Raw genomic sequence first — 11,952 nt, 5'->3', positions numbered from 1 at the left:
TATGGCTATAGATTAAAACTTTGCACAGATTAAAGTCACGTACATTCATTAGCCTGTTTAAAAGTGCATCTTTATAGATTTAGGATGTTTAAGTATTCCACATTTAAAGGTCCATACCCTTTTATCATCATCCTGTTTGGGTTTTCTTGTTTTCTGAAGCAGCTTCAGACCTTCAATCTGTCTAACAAGCAATGGTATAGTCATCTTGAACCGTTCTTCCAGCCTAACAGCATCTAAAATCTGAGAGCAAGGAGTTACTGTCTTTTGACCAGAGTTATAGAATAGATGGTTTAGGAAAAAAGGTAGCAAAAAAAGCAATGAGAATAGAGCACACAAAATCTAGCCTCAAGGGTCTGGATGCCAAAACTACAAAGCACTCCAAAATAGGAAAAAAAGTCTTTTATCTTGTCTGTTTTTAAAGTGTCTTAATATTTCAGTTTTATTTTCTGTGGTAAACATTTATCAGCATTCTATTTTTCAATTACTGAGCCTCAGTAAAGAGCTAGCCCTCTACGAAAGTTATGGCATGATCTTCTTGGTTAACCCAGAAAAAAATCACCTTATGCCTTTTTTTATTGTTTTGTCTTTTTAAAATTTCAGACATTATTCCATTTTCATGTTTAATTAAGTTGGTATGTGGAAATGGGTAGAATTTGGCTCTTCCACAGCTTCCACTAGCTGCTCTTTTCTTTAGCTCTTCTAATATAAAAAAGGACATGGTAAGTTTAATGACTAAAGTACCTTCCTCCAGCAGGATATTCAGCTACAGTACACACTTTCACTTTAAATTACTGTATTAATTTCTACATGTTGTGTTTTGAAACAACCAAACTTATGCTTTCAATTCAAGGTTGAACATGCAGCACTGGCAATGATAAAAGAAAAGGAACAAAACTTCTGAATACAGCAAACATAGAAATCAGACTAGTAAGTATCAAGCCATAAGCATTGTTTTTGCATAAAGTTATTTTGACATATGATGCAAATTTAACCAGTGTCTCAGTATTTAAAAAGCCCTACACTTCAAGGTGTTTTTAAAAAGACAGAAAAAAAACCAGGATTCTGAAGCTGTTGCTATTAAGAGATGAAAAATGATCTGTCAACTGTGATAAGTAAGCAAGATTTCAACACAATTAAAAGACAGATTTATCAACTTTATGATAGGAAGGGGAAGTCTACATTGTATTTATTGTTTAATAAAATGAATGTTTTCCAACACTAACTAGATTAATTTACTTATTAGGTGAGTTCTGACGTAGAGATATATAAACACTTTAAACAACAGCATAAAAACTTTTTACGAGCATTCACGAGCAGTTGTAACAGATACCTTCTGGCACGATGTTATCACTATACAGTATCCAGTGTAAGCATTTTCAAAATTATCTAAAAATTATTAAATGCAAAAAAAAAAAAAAAAAGCAAACACCTAACTCCCCTTTAAAATGTTTAAGAACCTAATACCTGAAGCTTCTCTTGGTTGGATGTACGGATGATAGAAGTCAGTATATCTGGCAAAGCTTCTCTAGGCAGATTGTCCAAAAGACGTCTCAGCTTTGCAACTGCAGGAACGGACATATCCAGCATCTCAACCAACTGTAAGAAACACACAATCAACAATATTAATGGTTGCTATATTTCTTTTAAAATTATTTAAGTGAATATCTGACCTAAAAAGGATTACATCTTTCAGTATGAAACATGTCTAGATACTTTGCCAAAAAGCTACTGAAATAAATTTTTAAAAAAGTTCACAGAAGAGGCACTAAGACTTTGAGCTTTTTGCTTGTTGGAGAAGTTCAAAAATATCATCATTGCTTGCAGCACTTTTTTCAATGCCTGCATCTCTTATTTCCCCCTCACATTCTGGATTAATAACTTTCCCAGTTATCTTAGCACTATATTGACTCTTTTTCTATACATCCTTTAAACTCAAATTCATTATACCTGGGGACATCTGTTTATAATCAAGGCTCTAGAAGGTTTTTTCCTCTTTAATAATTTAAAAAAAAAAAAAAAACCACCACCTCACAAAAACCCAATCCATTGTATACATGTATATATTTGTGTACATATATATACACATTTATATATAAAATCCTGGAACAAAATAATCAAAAGTATCCCTTTTACTAGAGTGTATTTATAGTTTTGCTATATATTAAGTAATACCAACTTATGATAGCACTAACATATAAACTCATCCTACAATGAGCTGTACAGACACCACGGAATTTGACTCAGAAACCTTAAACTATAACAAAAATATTTATTTTGTAGCAGAAGTACTGAAACTCACTGAAAAATACAAGAACTATAAAAATAAAAGGGCAGAGAAGAAACTAAATATACGCATAAATATACCAGTATATGATACATAGGATTAAAACAATTTACCTGCACTGCATATTTGTAGAATTGTTCTGACAACTCTCCCAGTTCCTCCTCAGATTTATGCTGATTAGTGAACTGCTCAAGTCGATCTAACTGTTCAACTTCAGCAATAGGATATGGCTTCTCTTTCAGCAACTGCAGGATCTGGAATCGGCAGAGGCCCGTAACCAGCAACGTATAATGTGGCTTTGGCCAGTTGCTACCAACCACCTGAACTGCCAAGGCAGCAGTGCCAATCCTAAAACCAGATCAAATCTTCATATTATTTGTCACCTTCCACAGAACATTTTGTGTGCCCCTTGTCAAGGGGCAATTGAGCTATAGATTGCAAGAACCTTCCGGGTCACAGCTCCTTATCGTGAAAAGCAACCAAATTATACCATTTCCTTTGTAACACAAATTATAAAACCACATCCTAAAACCTGAAAATGAATGAGCTAACTGAAAAACTAAGATAATGTAATACAGTCACCTGATTCAGAAACATGTGTGTGTTTTTCATAAACAATTTAATGGATCTTGCTGTGGATGGGAACGCTGACATTTCTGCTTAAACTATGCACATTGGAAAACTGAGTGTTTGTAATTTACAGTTCTTCAGTGAAATTATCAGCCCGATTCTGAATAACCGTTTTAGATCACATGTACCTGCTTAAGCAGATTCAAAAAAATAATTTATTTTCTCGCAAAACCTTACTAAGTCCACTGATGTGATAAAGTTTTGAGAGTAAGGTTGCAGCAGGTTAGTTTTACTTACACTTTACCCCACAGAAATACAATTTGTTTTCATTTCACATGGACTAGGTCACTATCCACGCTACTTATTAGGTGAAAAATGTTATCGTTCACAACTGCGACAGCCTAAATGCTCCTGGCCTGCGTTCTTTGATCGTATTTTCCCCTTCCACCTCGATCTCCTTTTCCAAAATTTTCTTCCAGACGCCAGTGAAGACAGTCCCCGCCACCACGCGCCCCCCTCAACGGAGAGAAGTTTCTCCGAAGGGAGAAGTTTACCACACGGCGGCGGCGAACAGGCTCGCCCCCCGCGGCCAGGCCCACCCCCGCGACCTCAACGCCCCCGCGGAGGTGACACGGCGAGCTGGCCTGGGGGCAGCGCGCCGCGGTACAGCGGCAGTTCGGACAACTGCGCCAGGGCGCCGAGTCCGCGAAGGAGGGGAGAGCCGGGCCGGGCGGCACCTGTGCAGGGAGGGCAGGTCGTCGCAGTCGGAGGTGGGGTCGCTGGTGTTGGGGATGACGCCGATGATGGTGCTCCTCAGCGAAGTGCCCTTCAGGAGCCGGCTGCGCACCAGCTGCATGTTGCGGGGCGAGTCCACGCTCGTCCGCATGGTCGAGCCGGGCAGCAGGACGCCCTCATGGGTGAGCAGCAGCGGGAGGCGGCTGGGGATCTGGATGGCGCTGCCCGCCGCCATGGCCGCCCGCTCCGCTCCCCCTACGCGCCGCCCACACACCGGCGCGACCGGGCAGCCTCGGCGCGCGGCTCCGCCCCGCTACGGGCGCCCGGAAGGGCCAGGCCGCGCTGCACGCGCCCCCGTGCCTGCCTCCTCCCGGGACGGCAACGGGAGAGGCTGCCAAGGACGCGCTGCCGGGCCCGTCCTTCGCCAAGGGCGACATGCGGAGGAGACTGTGTGCCTGGCCTTGTGCAGTAAAGTAACTTCCACCTTACTTTTAGTCTTCCTCTCTCAGGTTGCTTGGGTTGGTTTTTTTTCCTCTTTTTTTTTAATAAAGGACAAAGCCCGCCGCGGGCCCCAGTTCCCCTGAAGGGCGCTATGGGTGTCTCAACCACCAGATGTCAGGCTGGCACTTGCAGTTGTTTCAGGCTTTAATCTAGCTGTAAAAAAGAAAAAGTGCAATGGAGTCTGACATAGGAAAGGGAGTGTGTAATAAACTTATCATTTGTTAAACGGGATGGTTATTTAGTGAAATCCATTTTTGTTTGTTTTTACAAAAATCTGCTCTCCTACAACTGGCCCATGGCCAAAGAGCTCAGGACGGTGTTTCTTCAAGCACAGGTGCTCTTCAAAGCGCTCCAGGCAGCCCTAAACCGAAGGGAGAAAATGCAGGAGCCATCATCTGCTCTGCGGGGCGGTGGCCCAAAGTCTGAGCCTGCCCCCAGGGCTGGGGAGCAGGGAAAAGCAAAGCACCCGCTGGTGCTCCCCGTGCCCCAACCCCAGCCAGGCAGGCTACCTGCAGAGGCAGATCCTGGCACCTTGCAAATGCTGTGTAGTTATTTTCAGCAGACCTGCAAGTATCAGCCAAGGTCACAGCTCACTGATCAGTAACATTCCTTTGCCCAGTCCTGCAAAAGCCTGCCCAGGTGAAAGGGCTTTGAGCACTCAGGCCCCATGCGGGAGCAGGTTTTAGAAACTTTTTCTTTTTTTTCCCCCCTCCCACTGATCAAAATTGCATAAATGTAATGAACTGCACTAGCCAATCTCTTGTTAATCACTGACTTGCACAATATGTTTTGAACAAAGGTAATTCTGTACAGAGGGGAAATCTCAGTAGCAACAAACTGACAAAATGCACAGGTATAACTACAGTAAAAAACTTGCTTGATCATGTATTTTATTAATACCTTAATCTGTTAGCCTACTGGAAAATGTCAAGTTAATAGGACATATGGAAATACTAACAATATATTTAAACGCAAGAAGTTATTACAGCTGAGAAAAATATCTTCTAAAGCAGCCACCTCAGGTACCTTGGAAAGAAGCTGGAATTTAATATACTATTCACAACATGACATTTAGAAAACATTAATACAAAAGGGCACATAACACAGGAATATGGAAAGTGGTTTTGGACTTCCTGATGTTAGATATAATTACGCTGTAAACATATGTTCAACACTCACAAATGTTTAAGCATCCTTCTATTAGTTTAGAATCTGAACACAAGCCAAACCTAAAGGTTAAACATTTGCTCATCACATTTATTGATGAATTTTCTCAGTCTGCGTCTTTTCAATAAAAAGAATCTACCAATCACATCATCTTTTTTCTCCAGGCTACCATTTTTTCCCTCCCTCCAAGACAACTAGCCCCTGTGGTCATTAAAAATAGTTTCTTAATTCATTCTGGAGCTGCATCAAAAAAAAATCTCAATGACTGCTTTAAAATTGCTTTCAATTTCTACTGAACAACTCCTAATACCCAGGGCTATATTTTACTGCATGTACTAAGCGTGCTACACAATAGGGCCACATCCCAATTGCAATGTCTACACAGTACTTGATCCCTCAAATTGTTTTTTGCTTAAATACAACAAGATCACATTTGAGCAGCAGCCTTTCAGAACTTTTTTTCTGGACTAGCTGAACATTTCTTGGTACATGGAGAAACAGTCTAGCATTAAGTATTAAGAGAATTCTGTGCCTCCAACTCAAAAGATTTAAGATCAGTAGGGACAATTGCCACATTGTCTGACCTTCTCTGACTCTCAGCAGCAACTTCTGTATCAAGTTCACAGTATCTGAGTTACACTATCTCTTAAAGGCATTCAGCCTTGATTTAAAGACTGATTGTAACAAAGAATCTGCCACCTCTATAGGTATGTTTTTCAATACTTGATTTTGTTGTTAAAATTTGCATCTTGCTTGTAATAGTTTCCAGAGACTGGCTTCTGTTGTATCTAACAGATGAAAGAGTTGCTTACTATGATAAAAATTGTTCTGCTGTGAACACAACCAATACTCCATGATCAAGTCACGGGTTAACTTTGAGTTTCTCTATTACCCATATTTCTCATTTTCTTAATAAAATCTCATCCTCCTTAAAAAGTGGATAGCCTATAACTAATATTCCAGTATTGGTCTTGCAAATGTCATATAAACAGGGTAATACCCTCTTTGTGTTTTCATTTAATATTCCTTTCTTATGAAATCAAGCTTGGAGTTTGTAGTCCTGGGTATAGCACCACTTTTCACAGCTTAAATACTAATACTTCGGTATGGATGCAGCACACACCTGACTGATGGAGATGCACATCAATGTGGTATGGTACAAGATGGTGAATGCTATACCAGATGGTATAGAGCACCGGTGATTCTCACCTAATAATTCTGTGCCCTGCAGAGTCTTCTGCTTCCACTATTTCAAAGTGGACTGACACAACAACTGGACCTCAACGAGTTTTCATTGACTAAACAGATGGGCACTGCTTTAGATTCCAGTTCAAAAGGGTACAAACCCACCTCCTTCACGTTAAGCTCATAAGTAGTTTCATTAATTTCATGTCCTTCAAAGACTGAAAAGATAGCAATGCTCTTCCTGAGCTTGTTGACAAGATCATACTAATAATTTTCCAATAATAATAATCTGCAAGACATTTTTCTTAAAAAAATAAAGCAATTCACAGATGTGTTTATTTTATACCTGTAAAACTCCTGTAACTTCTTCCTCTCTCCCCCACCTCTGCTCTATTTCTTCCATTTACAAGAACATGAGAGAATTCAGTATCTCCAAAAACCAAGACCAAGATACCTCACAATGAAGACTTGAGATTAGTATGTGTTGCTGAAGAACTATATCCCAAGCATACAGTGTATCAGAACAATCATGAAAAGAACTCAGGATTCTTAATCCAGAATTCTCTACTTTGAATACATGTAATCATTTTCCTTGCATCATATATATACCTCATTCTATACAGCATTCCCAACTGTAGACCTTAGGAAACCACACCATAGTGACTTTTGTAGTGAAGATGATAGATAAATAGAAATTTTAGCCTCTCACAATTCTTTGCTGTTAACTTTCACAAACACTAGACTGACTTTCATATAAATGAAGACATTTGGTTCATATTAATGCTGTAAGCTGGGAATTGCATAAAACGATTGTCTAAATTAACCTAACTTGATCTAACCTTCAAACTAATTACACAAAGATATTACAGTACAACTGTGTATAAAAGCATTTGCCTCAAGATTTATGTCCAGCAGAAAAACTATTTTAATAGTGTAAGCTAAAATATCATGTGAGTTTCAAGTAGTTAAGTTTTACACCATATAGCCATGATTTGTACTATAAATGAAAATGTATTTAAATTGAAATATTGAATATTTTGAAATAAATATACTCTACAGAAAATCCAAAACTAAAATTCAAACTTGAAACAGTGTTATGAAAATTCAGCTTCTTTTCTCCAGGATCATCATTCTTTAGGCAGGTATAGACAGATGCCTATGCCCTCCTACCAAGTACTCCTGGATTCCTTTCTCAGTCCTCATCTAGGTTGTTGACTACAGACAGCTCTGCTGGAGCACCAAGAATGCTAATTCAGTACCTGGTTGATGTCAAATACAGCCGATAAGGGCTCAGTTCTCCCTACTTTTTCCCAGTAGCAGAGTCAACAGTATCTCTTTCTGCTGTCTGGCAACTGCCTCTGCCCATATTCACATCAGTGTAATGCCTTTGAAATCTTCAACACTTAAATGTTGTAGAAGATCTCCAAAATTTATTAGGAGATGGGGGTTGGGAAGATTTGACATAACATAATAAATGCTAACTAGTTTTCCTTTAAAAAAACTGATAGTTTCTTTCTTCTTCTTAATCTACTTCATACTTCTGGAAATTTGCATTGTAAAGTACTAAAACCTCTCAGAAACAGATCGTATACTTGCTGTATATCTACCTATTTTCATTTGAAGTACATTCCTATTATTTTGCACCCACTGCTACTGTTTGGAAATATCATTATCATTACTTTAAAGTGGAAGTAATTTAATACAAAGACAGAAAACAATTATAGCAAATATTTTTTACAGATGCACAGGAAATTTTGAACCATTTTGTATTTTGATTGGTTTAACTAAGACTGTACATCTTTGATGTGCTACAGGTTTTAGAGTTGCTAGATTTTTAAGTAGCTCTCATAAATCTCAATGTGATATATTTATTTTTTTTAGCTACTAGATATCAATTATTACTACTATTTTTTTTCTTTAGTCTTTCTATTCCAGATAGTAGTTTTATGATCTTGAAGGTCCCCTAATACAAATGCTTTGACTCTGGCTACATTAAAAAAAAAAAAAAAAAAAAAAAAGGCTTTATTTACATGGAATTAGCCTTTCCCAGAGGCTCATGATCTGAGGGCAGACTGAAGTGATTCTGTCCTTTTTTAAAGTCAGTAAAAGAGGTTCAAATAATTTTTGCAACTGCCAATCTATATGCTGAAGATACATTTCTTTCTTTGGGGGTTGTGGTAGAAGTTTCAAACCTATAAAAAGTTCGATAGAGGTTAATCCCAGCACCTGTTTGAACTTGTTCGCAAAACTGAGTTGTAAAATGGTAGAGCTTCATAGTGCCTCCAGAGTGGGCCATTTTGAATATTAAAAACACTATTCTAAACAAAGAACATTCTGATAAGTTTCCATGCAATATAAACTCCTAGCCTATTAATGTTTCATCTGCCTCTCTCAACTCAATTCTCTTCTCCTAAGATGGGCATGCACTTCTGCCCCCTCACTGGCACTCCCTAGAGTTCTCAAACCCTCGCTCCACCTTCTGCAGCCATTTTGTAAGACAGTCAATCAATCAGTCATCACCTTCCCCCTCTCATACTAGTTCTATTTTATACTTACAGATTGTTTGACGCAATGGTGTTCCTTAGGAACTATTTCTCTCCAGTCTCAACTGCTATGTCTGTAAATAAAAAAGAAAAAGAAGTTTGCCCATTTTCTTTTCAAATTCTCTCTACTGTGTGAAAATTTAAGAGCCTCTTTTAGCAAACATGCCATCCAGCTTCAAATCCAACAAAGCACTTATGCTTAGAGATGCTATGAAAAGATGTTTTGAATTGATTCAAGGTGTGTTTCTACACATCAGTTAATATGAGACATCCAACAAAGATATGCAAGACTGGTGTAGTATAAAGGACTTACTGTCAGAGTTTTGTAATACATGTGATGATACAATGCACATTTTACAGTCTTCCCAGGTGAGCAATTATACGCAGGCATGGTCAATCCCCTGTGCACAAGATGGACGACAAACTGTTCATTAGATTTTCCTCTATAGTATTCCCTCTTCCCCAAGTGCTGAATATACTCTGCTGCTTCCTACCATCTTGGCATGCATCATGAATGCCTCAAAAATCTTTAAGATGTAGTAACTAGGAAGAAAGTTTATGTAAAGCTATTCAAAGGATGTCATAATATAACTGAACTGAATTTTAAAGTTCATTTATTTTAACGTCTACTTTTCCTACTCACTGTAAGGTTGCAGTGAAAATTTTAAAATCTGTTTTTTAATGTAGGCTTTGTATTACATATCCTCAATCATTCATTCTTCACACAAAATAATCTCTTTTTTTTTTCACATCCAGTTTGATTAAAAAGCTACCAGTTGGTTATGTAAGCACAGCACATGGAACACATGCCAAGAATTGCTGGCAGCACATTACTGACTAAAAGAGTGCGAGACCTTGCAGAAATTTCTAAAGCTGTGTGTAGGATTCTTTCATGGCAATTATAAAACACATTTTAGGAGTAAGTGCTAACAGACCTCCCAAGAACAACTGAACTTAAAAACTTAACCTTTTATTGAAAAGCATGAGAGTGCTCCAAGAAAAAGGGACGGGGGAGGTAGACAGAACAAAAATTCAAACTTACTGTTCAGATTTGAAACTTGAGCTAGAATAGTGTGGGGCAGAGAGAGTTCTCACCCATCTTGCCTAGCCAGACAGGATTCTCACACCAGACGTATGCCACAAAAATAAAGATTCAGAGGAATGTCTCAAGGACAGGAAATATCCACAGGAAATTAAAGAAATGCCATCAGTAGAGTTGTGCTGATTAACACTCAGATGAGGATACAGCTGTAAGGAACTGAAATAGAATCTCACTCAAACTTAGTTTTGCTGCATACAATGTCAAACTACCTGGATGGAATACGATTATTTTTTTCCCCTCTTTAATTTGCATACTGCCAAATCAGACTTTATATGGGAACTGCTAGTAAGAGAGAAAAAAACGTTTCCCTTGTATAATTTAACTGAATGAAGAGCTGAAGGGGCCAGGTTTGAAGCTCATACATCTTTGATACGGTTTTGTAAGCTTTGTATGTAAGCTTTGCCCTTTTTTTTAACCTCATAAAGGGGGGGGGAAATGGGCTTATAACTAAGGAATTAATTTTCTCCTGAAACCATGAACATAACCACCAAAGAAGAGAAACATGTGGAAAATAATGGAGTTACTACCACAGCTTATTGATGTAAATACTCTCCTGAGTCAACCTCAGTCATATTTGTATGTCTATGTTTTAATGAAGCAACAGTTTGAAGGAGCTGCAGAATCACATTTTTATGTTCCTCTTACCAGAGGGAGCATTTTCTTTTTCCATAGTTCAAATGAAATTTGCTGACTGGAACCTAAAAATGGTATGCTAATGTTCTGGAACAATTCTGGATTTGACCTAAAAGAAAGTCCACACAGGCCCGTTTTCAAAATTATTACGTAGAAAAAATTGCAGTTAAATTTTGGGATGAATGTGGGTTTTGCCTTTGCTTCTAAGCAACTACTTAATACTCTACAATGGAAGAAGACCTGAACATCTCCCTGGCTCCCAGAACAGTAGCTAGAACACATGCTCTCAGGCTAGGTTTGCTACCTTCTCTTGTAAGATACAAGGAATTAATCTCATGCTATTGATATAGGATGCTATTAACAAAGTTGTCTTTCTGTATTTTCGCATGTGTTATCTCTGGAGGAGTTCAGCATAGATTGAACTACATCTTCCCAAATTGACATGTCCTACCACAAAAGAGCGTATTTGGCTGTGTCATGGAGCTGATTTGCTTTTTCAGCATAGAAAAAAACAAGTTCTCTCTGGCTTTTGCTTTCAGTAACTGGGATAATGCTTCTTTAACAGGATAGAAGGGAACACTGTTGCAAGTTCCTAGCAAGTTGAAAGTAGCAGTTGACTAGGCTGCTGGAGAGCAAGAGGACAGTATAATCCACAGCAAAAAAAGCAGAAATAATGGAAACTGGCAGGTGATAAGGGAAATGATCATCAGGAGAAATAAGTAGAGAGACACATTAAATATTAAGTCAAAGATGAAAAGATAGACAATATTAAAAGAGCAAGAACAGATAGGAAACAGAATTGCCTTGTGTGGCACCTTACGAATTGTCAAATTCTGTTTCTGGTTTCTGAGCACCTGCTTATTCCTCTGTCTTGCTGGGGGTATTCAGCAATTCTGAGGCTTGAATAATATATTTTTACATGTCTATAATAATAATGGAAATGTTCTCTCAACTGATTTAACATTAATCTAAAAACATTCTAATTGATTTATAATTAAAAAAAAGATGTGCAGTTTCTAATTTTGATGTTACCAAAAAGTGAATAAACAGAGTGTGATTAAACCTAGATGCTAGAATGAAACCCTTAATGCTCCACTTCTCTAGTCTCATTTAAGATAAATCTAAAGCAGGCCCCATGGTGGTGGGGTAGGTTCTTAGAGATCCTGTAAACCTTGGAATCACGTTCCTTCTAAAGAACATAAGAAAAAATGAGATTACATCTCTTCTAATTG

General features: G+C 38.3%; 1 protein-coding gene across 1 annotated transcript in view; it reads right to left on the bottom strand.

Moving 5' to 3' along the window:
• LONP2 (lon peptidase 2, peroxisomal) overlaps positions 1–3,916 on the bottom strand; it is a 43,785-nt gene extending 39,869 nt beyond the window's left edge. The window contains exons 1-4 of the mRNA XM_075765939.1: positions 3,592–3,916; positions 2,398–2,632; positions 1,465–1,596; positions 118–240 (exon numbers count right to left, since the gene is read on the bottom strand). Coding sequence (XP_075622054.1) covers positions 118–240; positions 1,465–1,596; positions 2,398–2,632; positions 3,592–3,824 — 723 coding nt within the window. The 5' untranslated portion in view covers positions 3,825–3,916. The remainder of the gene's footprint in view (positions 1–117; positions 241–1,464; positions 1,597–2,397; positions 2,633–3,591) is intronic.
• Positions 3,917–11,952: the final 8,036 nt, after the last annotated feature.

This window comes from Balearica regulorum, chromosome 13, assembly GCF_011004875.1.
Source record: "Balearica regulorum gibbericeps isolate bBalReg1 chromosome 13, bBalReg1.pri, whole genome shotgun sequence".
NCBI classification, from domain to species: domain Eukaryota; kingdom Metazoa; phylum Chordata; class Aves; order Gruiformes; family Gruidae; genus Balearica; species Balearica regulorum.
This window is presented reverse-complemented; position numbering and strand designations above follow the sequence as displayed.